The sequence below is a fragment of the Pholis gunnellus genome, assembly GCF_910591455.1.
Source record: "Pholis gunnellus genome assembly, chromosome: 21".
Lineage (NCBI taxonomy): Eukaryota > Metazoa > Chordata > Actinopteri > Perciformes > Pholidae > Pholis > Pholis gunnellus.
In genome coordinates, this window is record NC_136548.1 from 15,335,260 (window position 1) to 15,348,511 (window position 13,252).

Below are 13,252 nucleotides of genomic sequence, written 5' to 3' on the forward strand. Positions count from 1 at the left end.
AAACGTCTCATCTTTAGAGTTCAATTTGTAAAACAGCGAGCTACATTTGTGTGATGGGAAGTGAGGCAGGTAAAAATAGAAGAAGGATCACGCACATATACTGAGTTTCTGCCGAGGCCACAGCGGCTGAGAGAAGGTGGAGCAAGGAGGGTGAGAGCTGTGTGTCGGGGAGAAAGGAGTTTTTGTGTGGCTGTCGAATTTGTAGCAGTAAAAAGCCATAAAAAGACTATAAAAAAAACATTTAAAGGCATACTAAACTGAGTCCTCTGGGCTTTCCTCCTCCTGTGTGCGTTTGTGTGTATGAATATATCACAACCGGCTCTTCTGAAGCTCACTCTGAGCTGTTTGTTTCCTGGACGGACGGGCCTCTCATCTATAATCTGTACGTCTCATGACACGGCACAAACTGAGCTGTTCGACAAACTAGAAACACGATTGCCACTTAAATCACACACACACGAGGACATTGTGAGGCGTTTATGTGCGCGACACATTTCATACATACGACGCTAATGTTTTACCCACCAGGCTGTCCACGCCGCCCAGCGTGTGGTTGGCGTTGTACAGGGAGTAGGTCAACTGGTACACGCCGTCATTGGTCTCGCTGTTGCCATAGAAACCCACGCCCACCGCGATGCTGCAGAGAGAAGAAGGTGCGGAAGCACAGGTAAGCCTTTTTAGATATGAATGAGGGGAGCTGGGTGCATAGAGAGAGAATACCTGCAAGGTATCACAGCACATACACAACATTTATGAATTTTTCAGTCCTTTCATTGTCATTCTGGCGTTTGGGTTTCATCATCAATTTCTCTGTCAACACAGACTGTTGCATGAAGAGGGAAAAAGAAATGCAAAGGTAATGAGGCACTTTGGGACAATTCCTGAAAAGGACACGGAAGAAACAGGTAATTATCATCCAAACAGAATGAATGCCAGATTGGGGAAAGTTGCCGTGTGTGCGTCTTGCGGGAGCATCTTGGAGACAGGCAATTGAGGTTGTGGGAGGGATCAAAATGTGATTCATCCCGAGTTTGTGCTTCTCCCATTAAATGTGTCTGTGCTGCACCTCCATGTTCCACTCCAAGAGTGACTCGTGCATCGCTTTCCGAGATGTGTAAGTGACTGAAAGCGAAATCTGCGAGCAGAAAACCTGCAAAGAAACGAATGGTTTGCAGCAGAAAGCGAAGGCGTCTTTACAGCAGTGGAGCCGCGAGAAACTGTTTGGATTTCCGTGTTCATTTCCATAAACAACAACTCTTTGAACCAGATATTATACAATACAGGTTCTTGGCACGTGTGTGTATGCATCATTTTGAAACTGCTTCAGTCATCCAAGGATTCCATTTGTTCAGCAGGAGCATCGGGACAGACAGAATAACCATCAACCCGCACTCTTAAGTAGTCTCTTTGAGCTTCTTTTCTCCCCAAAGTGCCGTGGCATTGTACTGCTGCACAATGGGATTTGAGAGCCGCCACAAAATCGTTCTCGACAAACCCCGCAAATATATCAGACGTGGACACGTAATGCCTCTCAGCACACTCTGACGGCAAAGATGTCCGTTAGGGACGAATGAACAGACAGCAGTCCCAGTGCGGTAAAATGCCAGGTGTGTTTTATAGTTCCCATAGTCCCTCGTCTGAAATAAAAACCACCTGTGATAACTTCAGAGGAAATGATTACCCTTTTATGGAACTTAAGATAAAGCTCCAAGGAAAAAGGAGTCTCTGAATGACACAGCAAAAGGACATAAAGTTACCGTGATGAGTAAAACTTTTTGGTCGACCAACACACACACACTCACCACACTAAATTGATCATAAGACGAGAGATGCGGTCCGGGTCTCTGAGACACAGGATATGACTTGGCCTACACCTCCGCTGACATATTTCCTGGGTCACACTGAGTCACCAGTTTATTAAAATAGAGATGACGTGAAAAGAAATGCCTTTTTAGTCCCTTGAAACCATCTGGTCATATTATACACCTATTTAACATGTGTAAAAAAAATCCAATTCAACAGCCCTGAAGCAAATCCTACTGTTATGAAATAGTAATGTTCAGAAGTGTTGATTCAGGTTAACATGGCTGTCAAATTGAGAGGTAAACCCAACGTGAAGTGTCTCAGTAAAAGGTGTTTGGCCACCACCAGCCTCCATTTTCAATGCTCTTTGCCAGAGAAGTGTCTGAAACTGAACACAATCACGGCTCATTTTGTTTTGATGGAGGTTACTTCTGCTGTCAAATGTCTCATGATGGTTTAACTGGTTTGAGATCTGGTGAATGTGTAGTAGATATAGTTCACATAACTGGCAAACCCTTGTACCTCTTTGTATGCAACAATCTGCATTCTTTGTTTTCCTCATTTATTCAGGTCTTCCCAGTATAATTCCCTAAATTATACTGAGTTACATTCAAAAGGTGTTTATTGTATTACATTGGAGCCATTTGTTACAAAGAGACAGAGCTCAGTGCTTTATCCGATGATCAATGCCAGTCAATATTAACCAGGGAGGCAAACTGCTTAACTGGGATCAATTTCACTGCTTAGAGTTGAGCAGATGCAGCGTTTGATTTTATGATTTATTAAAGGACTATATTTTATGACCTCGTTAATTCTGCAAGGTTGCGTGAGTGTGGCTGCCTCTTCACTTCTTTAATAAACCATAAAACATCAATACAGATTTATCTGATCTCGTAATTACCACATCCACGTATAGCTAATTTAATTCAAGTATGTATCCATTACCTCTATCCCGGCTGCTCATCCATTACTCTCAGATAACTAATCATGTCTTACTTTTAGCTATCTCTTTTAAACATCCGTTACATCTTCTCTGATAACCGGTTTCCATGCACACTCGATGGTGTTCAGGTGTTAACATTACATTTGTGACTCCTCAATCTTTCCACGTATATGCTCGAGCAACTGAGAAAGTACTCCCTGGTGTACTCCTGGCTGCTAGAAACCACCACTGTCCCGTCACAAAATGTGCTCCAGCCGACCCTTTACAAAGCCTCGCCTCCCGCCTGCTACTCCACCAAGCTGTCAGAGCTACCACGGAGCCCACACTGTCACAAACTGCACTCCCTACATATATTTTATCAAATACTAATACTAATAGTCACAGATTTGAATTTGAAGGAAATATCCAGGGTGTAAAACTGATTCATCAGCAAAAAACGGTTAAAAAGAAGAAGCTAAAGCCGACTGATCACGATGTAAAAGTGCAGATCGAGACAGAAGACAATGAAATACTGTTCCTGTAAAGCCAAGTAGGTTTTTATTCACCGTTACATTAAAAAGCAAGAGCAGCTGGTCTCTGCATTCAGTACATCTTCAGTAGCTAGCAGAGCATAGAAGTGCTAATGCTAGTTAATGATGTGCTAACGTACTCTGCTAATGTTAGCTCCACAAGCTTTTAGGTAGAAACGTAACGTTTTTAGAAACGTATATATATCTCCTTCCAACCTCTCCAGGTAACGAGTGTCACTATTACTCAACGCTTAACCGTGACTGGCTTCAAATCCACAACACCAGCTTAAAAATAAAGTCAATCTAAAAGTGTTGCACGAGAGTCCATGGAGCAGAGCCAAACTGTTGCCAGACCCTGGTTGGAGCAGGCCACAGCTTTGTATGATTGGTCAGCCTGCGTTCAAGAGCCGTGATTTAATGGAGGGGGCTTGAGAGCAGCCTACTTAACCTCATGGTTTCTCTCGACTCCTCTCTAATCTTCCGGATAAGCGTTAAGCAGAAAAAGAGAAAACATGAATCCACGGTCAATGACGTTTCCTGCAACGTTGGTATGGAACCGCTGGGGTCTGGCAGAGCTGCTGTACCTGTGCAGCAGCAGCAGTGTGGTGGTGGATGCTGAGCGCAGTGTGGGGCAGAACAACAGGGGCTATTTTCCTACTTAGTAAAACAAGGACCGAGCCTCATTAACTGACCCCCTGCAGGTAAACCACCCACTCTGCAGGTTTTAACATAAACCTCAGGGAGAGGCAGGGAGAAAAGAGGGGGAGGGGGTGGGGGGGGTGGGGGGGTGCATTTAAGGCAGAATAGACGTGAAAAAGAAAGCATCAGTTTGAAGAGAGACAGCAAGTAAAGGATGCAGACAGACCAAAAGAGACAGACTGACAGTGATACAAGCAGGCGGTGTAGGCTGAATATACATGTAGGCAGGGAGGCAGTTTACAACAAACAACACAGACAATGGGACAAACAGAGCAAGACAGAAAAAAAGCAGAAAAAAGATTTTCCTTCCTTAATGCACCCACATTTAATAATAATCTTTCTTTGTTGGATGTTTTTGTGTTTTGTTTCCCACCAAAACATCACCTACAAAACGGAAACACACCACAGGAGTTTCTCTCCTTTCATCTCTTTGTGTCTGAACACAGAAAAATGTATCGGGTAAAAAGTAGCCGGGAGAAACACGGCCTTCTTTGAAGCGTGCAAATATTTTAATGGTGGAATCTAATTATTTTATAAGTGAACTGGGAGGACCAGAGAGGCATGTGCAGAGAAAGAGAATAGGTCTCCTCCTCTACCCCTTCCAGTGCCGCTCCTTCACATATCTACGGTCTAATTCAAAGAGAAAGAATATCATAGATCGGAGTAGACACGCTGAAATGTACTGAGCAAAAATCCCAACTGTCATGTTGATAAATGAGAAAGTGGATAAAAGACATTGAGGGGGATTCAGAAAAAGGAACCAAAAGCCTGCAGCAGAAAGAATGCCCTCGGCAACTATTAATAGACTCAGACGTGTTTGAATATTTGAGATTTTGCCCCAAAATGGCAGCAATGACTCTCCTGATACGACAAATATAGACATTTTATATTTTACCCCGTCCTCTTGAAGTCTCAACAAGAGCCACCCGAAAAGAAAAATGCCCCTTAATATGCAGCAGGCCTAGAATATACCATACAAGTAGCTCCTACCTGAATTTTGCATGAACACATCTCCACTTTCAGAGCTAGAGAACTTTCAAAATACCCAATTTAAGGCCTGAGATGAAGTGAAAGTTGTACAGTGTGAGTTACTAAAAATACATGACCCCAAAAAAAAAGTGAAACGAGGGCTTTAAAACACTACTGTTGATGCGATTTCTATTGCTAATGCTGTTCTATGAAAAGCTTTATGTGTGCCAAATCATTTCTGTATGGGATCCAATAGAGGACAGTGATCTCATGTAAACAGACATCTCTCTCTCTCTCTCTCTCTCTCTCTCTCTCTCTCTCTCTCTCTCTCTCTCTCTCTCTCTCTCTCTCTCTCTCTCTCTCTCTCTCTCTCTCTCTCTCTCACCCTTTTCATGTTTCCTCCATTCTCATTTCCACTTGGCAACAGACACTTATCATAATAAACACACACAAATAAATATTTCAAGTGTCCTGGAAAGAAGAACAATTTCTGAGGATCCAGTTGGCAGTAGGCAGTCTCTGCTGAACTAAAGAACCCTCGCAGTGCTTAATACAAGTCTTCCAAAATATGTTAGAAATATGACATTGGAATTGGAAAAAAATAAATAATATATTGTTAATAAATAAAACAATAAATAAAATGAAAACTCCTGCAATGTCCAAAACTTATAATGGTAGAGAAAACCCTGCTGTTTATTCTGGCGGCATGTTGGCGACATTCTTATGGAAACAAACACAAATGTAAACACAACGGGCTACATCGAGGTGAGCAAAAACAATCGAGGTAATGACCATAAATCGTACGATAAGTCAATAACATAAATGTGATCAAGTCCACACACATATATCATATGCTAAGACGATAATGTCAAAGTTATCAAGCTAAGTCTTACAAAAAGTCCAGAACAACCTCGATAATAAAAATTATCAAAATCATGTCCATTTATTGAACGATAAGTCGATATTGTAATTAATGTGTACGGGGCCGCAACCACAGCTAAATGTGACATCTGCTCTGGGTTCACCGGTGTTAATTAGGACGGACAGCTCCAGCCACCGACACACAACAATTAGAGTGGATGACGGCGAGATTAAGCAGAGACAGAAGGACGAGGGGAGGTGAACAGAGAGAGGACAAAGGGAGCAGAGGTCGGGGATAAAGTGAGGGTGAAAAGAGGATCTGGACTGATGAGATTAAAATGAAGCTAGTTTTCCGGTTCCCAAGTCCAAGTCAAACCCCCACTGGACTATCGCTCCAAACATCCAGAGGACTGTCGTCATCAAAGTTAGGAATCGCATGAAGGAGAGTTGATTTCCCACAGGATGTTTCTTCATTCATCTCACACTATTAAGTCTTACAACTCATCAAGTCGGGGCCATGCGAGCTCTTTAAATCTACTCCAGACCAAAACATGTCACTAATGGGATTACTATTCAGCCAAAGTATATGACACGCACGTGATTTTTCATGGTACTCAAGGTATATTTTTCTGTATCTAACATGCAGTGAAGACCAGGCAGATGGATATGATTTCCTTTAGAGGGGAGAATTCTTGCAGATCGGTTTAAAATCTAATCCACCACCCAGATAATCGACTCACAGGGGCTTCCGACAGAATCCACCATCTTGGGCCAATCTGTCAGAAGCAAAACGCAACAAGACTTTAAACGTACTGTGTGTGTGAATACACCGTACGTCATTACACAACAGTTCCCATAGTCCTTGGCTTCTTCTTCTACTTGCTGCTGTATTCTCACTTTTTCTTATTGTGACTCTGGCAACATAATACATCTTTAATGTGAGGAGAAACTGCACATGCATAATTAAATGTCACATAATGAAGACGGGTTGACTGGGTGGGAGCAGAAGTCGAATAAATGTTAAAGTGTTGTATGAATAGTGCTTTAGTGGCGTTTTTTCCAGAGTTCAATTCGAAGCTTATTTGACATACTGAATATTCATCATCCTGCTTTTAGCGACCGGCATTTAGCTTTAAATTGAGGGGGTTCATTATTTTTTAAATGTTTCCATGGATATGCATTTCTTTTCTTAATTTTTTTTTCATATACACTGTATTAAATTGCATTCAGTAGATGTGGGCAGAGGCACATCTATATGACAAAGAAGACGGGGGATGGAAGCCATTGTTGTGGTTCGCCTACAGGTGGCACAGAACACGAGCACTTAGCCGGCAGCGCTGAGCTCTCAGCGTATCCATTTATCAATTAACGTTCTCCGAAACACGACGGATGGATGGATGTACGATAACGCTCGAGGCTTAATTTAATATTACCCACTGCTGGTTGCTAAAACATGACTGTCACATGGTTGAGAAAAGTATCCACTCTGCTGGCAACAAATTCAATTAGCTACTTTGAAGGGAGAGCTGCATCTCACTGACTGGCTTAATAGGATCTCTCTGGTGACGGAAGTGCTGACTGCGTTGCATCAGTACATGTGTTTTGGCACCTTTAGCAGACTAAATGAATCTTAGCAACAGTTAATGTTCGTCCGCAGCGTCGCGGGTTGATTTTGCAGGTTTGAGACGGCAGCGGAATGAAAAGTTGGGTCCAGGTAGAAATAATGAACTGCTCCAGGCTGCCCTGCACACCAGCTAACGGCTGTAACACTGATATTATTAACCTTTAGAGCAACTAAACATCATGTCATTTCACATCAGGAAAGTGTTCAGCTCACCGCAGACTCGATGAGATCCAGCAGCCTCCAGCCCAAAGAAATTGCATCTTATTGCACGGCTCCTCCACTGTTAAATCACACTGGGTCAGATATCATCCGAAAAATGCATTTCTCCTCTAAAATAGTCTCATTTAAATCCTTTAAGTGGTTTATTGAACAATTCCCACTTCCTCATACATAAGACATGATAATAAGGCTTTAAATTCATTTTTTTTCTCTTCTGTTTTGTGATGGTGACAACGGATCTGTGCTAATGGGACTAATGAAAATGTAAATTGCACTCACCGTGAGCAACCTGTGTGACCTGTTTTCCATTATTTGTGCTGCATTATCCAGCCAGCGATGTGAACGGGAGGTTTTTATAGAAGCTAAATAAATAGGCTACGCTTGATAAACTTAACAGTCGGCTGGTTCAGGCCAGCGTCAAGCTGGAGGGGAATGTTGTTTACAAGTGTTGTAAGCGTTTAAAAAAAAAAGAAAAGTCCATTATCATTTCTGAGCTGTAGTTAGTTTCAAGACCTGAGTAAAGTTCTTTAGAGAGTATGCAGGGTAGTGACCTGCATGGACTATTATCTCAAGTCAAGTGTATATGATCCCTGTAATATTTCTAAAATATTCCTAGAATTTTATATTTTAGCTCTGTCTTATTTTCTGTATATATCCGTTATTCTGCACTTGAAGTAACAAACAGTGCTGCTTCTCAACAGAGAGCTGCATTTGTATATATATATATTATTTATATGTATCTTGTATACTGCAGAGTTACCTATTCGCCCAAATGCCATTTTTATTTTTGCATTTCTTTTTTGCAGACTCAGTTGATGCATCCCATCCAGAGGTTCAGGACATCAAGGTGATGAGATTTGTCTGCCAGTTGTCCGTCACAGGCAGCGATGCACATTGTCAGCAGAATATTCACAATACACCCACATCGGGACGGCTTCTAGCACGACATCCTTCCCGAAACCAGAGGCCGCAGCTTCCTATCGGGGACGGTTTTGTGTGTGTAAAACACAGACGGATGTTCAAAGAAAACACTGCTTGTGCAAATGTCAAAAACTCCCACTCTTTTGTGCATTTTATATCTCTCTTCTTTCTTTTTTTAAAATCACACAGAAATGTGGAATGGCTAAGGGTTATCAGAGAGATTTCCTCCACATCAGCCACATCAATGTCTCACAGAAGTAAAAGAGACTTAGTGGAGACAGATCAGACGGCTGATCTCATCAAAAGGAAGGAAATAAAGACGACTGCCTATGCTATTCTAAACCCAGACCACAAGTGTCTGCACAACTGCAAATAGAAGCTGAGGGTATTTCAAAAAGAGAGGTGGCCTGAAAGGCATGTAGACAAGAAAAAGAGAGACGCTGAACACATAGAGAATACAAAATGTGAGAACCGAGACAGACAGACACACAGCATGGACAAGGAGCCTGAGCACTATGAAGTGTAATATGTTATGGATCTCGTGTGGGAATACAGTGAAAAACGTGAAAACACGCAGCACAGCAGACATCAACAGAGCGTATGCGCGTTTGTGTGTGTGCACTGTGATCAGCAGTTAGTCCTGACATCTCGTCTTGACTCCCTCACCATGTGATGAGGCCGGCAGCGACGGCGGACCAGGTGACGCAGCAGGAGTTGGGCTTCTTGCTCTCCTCCTCTTCGTCTTTTTGGCAGCAGCACAAGCAGCTCAGGTAGATGGCCAGACACAGCAGGTTGAGGCCGAGCCCCGCAGCCGCCACGCAGCCCAGGAATATCAGGGACTAGGGGGAGGGAGAGAAGAGGGGGATGTAGGGTCACTTGTGACTAATGCATTCCCAGCATTAAACATCCAAGATAATTCACAAGTGTTACGTAACTTAACCCGTTAAAGTCAAGGCAATGCAGTCATTTTCAGGTCACGTAGCACATTTAACTACAAAGTAAACTAAATGTGCTTTACATGATAATTAGATTAGAATGAGAATGCAGTTGAGCATCTAACCAGAAGTGCATAGTAATGCACATGTATATGGATAATATATAAACGGAATAAACAGTGAGTGGTGAGTTTAGAATATATAAAGATGTGTGCAGCAGTTACATTCGCTAAAAGAAAGAGCGTGCACATGATATAGTGCACGCACAATAATGGCAATAGTGGGATATTGTATGCAAAATGCATGCAGCGACTTGTGAACAGGTACACAGCGGTGAAAGATCCTTTACCTAAATAAAAGTAGCAAAACCAGCGTGTGAACCTACTTAAAGGGGACATCTCATGCTCCTTTTCCAGGTTCATACTTGAATTTGAGGTTTCTACTAGAAAATGTTTGCATGCTTTGATGTTCAAAATACACATTATTTTTCTCATACTGTCTGTCTGAATATACCCGTATTCACCCTCCGTCTGAAACGCTCCGTTTTAGCTCCTGTCTCTTTAAGCCCCGCCTCCCAAAAAAGCCCAGTCTGCTCTTGATTTGCTTGCGAGAAAAATATGTTTTGCACCTTTGCAAAGGTAGTTTGTGGAGATACTCAGATGACTCGGGGGAGGGGGGTAATACTCTAAATGAGTCTGCATGTGACATAGAAAGGGGGACGTCAAATCCGATTGGCTTGTTGAGTTGCTTATTTTCTGAATGGGACAGCCCACAAAAAGCTGACTGGGCTGTCTTATTTGATAGTTTGTGGGCTGGTAGGCACCATGAATACCCAAATTCCCCAGTTATGTACCCATTTAAACTCTTGCATTCAAACATCTACTTACTTGAAAGTACAGAAAAAGTATTAGTGAAATGGACTGAAGTAACAAAATAACAGATCCTTCATTTTTCCTTTAGCTTCCATTTAACATATTCCACTGTAGTATTAGATAAATCCCCATCCTCTGCTAAATGCCTCTGAAGACAAAAACAAACAATTTCAAACTAACGCAAACAGTTACTGTGATTAACGCAGTAATAAGACACCAAAAAAAAAATACGAATGAACGTCTTCAACAGCCCCGAAAACAAGAGCAGCTGCATTCTGCGGGCTTGTTATCCTCCCCGTCCCCTTCCTCCTTTAGCCCCCATCCCACCTTCTGCGAGACCGGCCTAACAGCCTCGCATGAATTCTGCATCCATCTGTGAGCAGATGGGTTTATTGAAGCTCGGTCCCTCCCCCCTTTACTCTTCCTTTTTTTTTTTTTAAGTTTATCTGAAATCTTTTCATTGCTGAGCCATCTGTTCTCATGCTGTGATGTGTGGGATTAAAATCCAAAAATGGAAGGATATATGTCAACGATTGCCACGAGAGAGGCAGGTAAATCGCCAATTGACTAATCCTCCAGAAGCCTCAAAACAGCTGTTTATCATCCGACACATTCCCTCTGCTGCCGACTTCGCTAATAGAAAAGCAAAAAACACGACTGCAGGATATTTGTGGACATCATGATCATGTGTGTTCACTCATTTTGCACTTTGAATCTTCGTCTTTGTCACTTGCTCCCCCTCTCCTAAAAATAATATATCCTCGCTCCTCGACCTAGCTCCATCTGTTGGGGCGCAGTGCCTCATCTTGTCCCATTTCACGGCTACATGCCTTTCATGTACATGGCCACGCATCTGCTGACAGAGACAAAAAAAACAAAAAAGGAAAACGCAGAAGCAGCGTCAAAAGGAAGGATCTCCTCTCATTGACCCCGTCCGTTCGCTCATATTCTCCAGTGCCCCGTGAAAAAGGTGTGGCGATTAGCTGAAATTTAGCGCCGCGGGTTTAAAGAGGCGGGATGGTAAATGTGTTAATGGGTGTGCTCAGACAGATGGATGGCGGAGCCAAGGTGAGACAAAGAGGCGCTCCCCTCGTGTCGTCTCGAAGGCGGGCTCGGGGTTTGGGAGTGATGAGAGTTGGCATAAACCGGGTGTAATTGAGGTGAACGTGTTAAATGAGATGGAGATGTGGGGTTCAGGTGGATAATAGAGCACGGGGGAGGGGGGGGGGGGGGCCACCCAGCCGCTGGTATCGTCATGGTAACGCGCAGGTTAGTTAGGTTCCCCTTGCGGCAGGGATGGAGGACGAGTGAAAGGGCGAATTAATCGCAGCCTATTTGAATGGAGCAGCATGTGACGGGCCTGCTTGAAATGCCGTGCCTCTGCCTTGTGATTCCCCTGCAGCCAGGCAATGCAGAGAAAGGAGGGAATGTGTGTGTGGTGGGGCTCCTTAGGCCTCACACAGATCATTTAAAAAGAATTAACTTTGCTTTAGCTTTAAGTTTCATGGTGTTTGAGCCTCCAGACCTGCCGAAAACCCCTTGTATATTTTAACCAGCCTCGGGGTTGTATTCCCCCGCCAACCCGTCAAGTTGCAGTTTTACATCCATGTCACCACTTCCTCATGTTATCCAATTAGATACTCAGATACTGAAATTGTCATAATTAGCATGTGAATTTGGGGAGTTTTGGTGAGACTATTGTGACCATAGATCACCACATTCTAATCAGTTCATCCTCGAGTCCAAGCGGACGTTTGTGCCAAATTTGGAGAGATTCCCTCGACCCGTTCCTGAGATATCGCGTTGACAAGTTTTGGACGGACAGACGTACAACCGTCAATAATATAATACCTCCGTGCCAGCGGCAGTTTTCGGGGTTGTTCGTCTGTAAAAAGTGCTCGCAGACCTTTAGAAGGAAATCACAAATGTATTTGGTGAAAGATTTATTCCAAAGGTAGCTTTTAACGCAGTTATGGCCAACAACACTCTCCACTTTCTTTCTTTCTTTCTGTCCATCTCTCTCTCTCTTTACTGTCCTTTCTTTCTCAGTAGTAGGACGCAAAAGTAATGGCTCCTGAATTATGTAGCAGCCATTCAGTGGACGATCACACACACACACACACACACACACACACACACACACACACACACACACACACACACACACACACACACACACACACACACACACACACACACACACACACACACATACACACATACACACTGTGCCTGCACAAAGACACACAGCACAACTCCATCCATGAACCATCACTTCCCAACCTTCCATTTAGCTTAAAAACACTTATCTTTCACCGACCGGAGTGTGCACACATTCGCTCTTTGGTAAATAATCAAATTGGCAGCTCTGGCCACTTTATCGCTACCTGAATTAGGTCTGAGTAGTCTCCCATAGAAGCAGACTCGATATGTTAACAACCTTCTCCTTACTTACTCATTCTTAACTCAAGAGGCCCACTCCACTGTCTCTTCGGTTTTGTTTCCTCTATGGAGGGGGGGGGGGGGGGGGGCACGAGGCTGGAGGCAATGACACGAGGAAAGAAAGGAAGGAAGATCTAACTGAGCGGAAAGGCAATCCCTGAGGTGAGGATGTGGAGTAGAAGATGAGGGGGGAAGAGAAAGAGGAAGAGCGGGTGACAGTGTGATGGAGGGACTGTTGATGGTAATGAAAACAGTGAGACGGCAGTGTGTGAATGAGAAGGAGTGAAGGCACAGGAAAGAACGCCTGAATGACGAAAGTGTGTGTTTTGGCCGTTCCTGTGCACACAATGGGAAGACAAAGACACAGCTTCCTCATCCACATGGCTACCTCAGACACACTCTTCATCACTCAGTGCACGGCCTAGTTTTTCTCCTATTAAGAGTCCATTGTAGAT

General features: G+C 43.4%; 1 protein-coding gene across 1 annotated transcript in view; it reads right to left on the bottom strand.

Moving 5' to 3' along the window:
- ttyh2 (tweety family member 2) overlaps nt 1-13,252 on the bottom strand; it is a gene marked incomplete at both ends in the record, with an annotated part of 52,293 nt that overhangs the window by 29,986 nt on the left and 9,055 nt on the right. The window contains 2 exons of the mRNA XM_079182687.1: nt 526-637; nt 9,215-9,387. Of these exons, the coding sequence (XP_079038813.1) occupies nt 526-637; nt 9,215-9,387 (285 nt within the window). The remainder of the gene's footprint in view (nt 1-525; nt 638-9,214; nt 9,388-13,252) is intronic.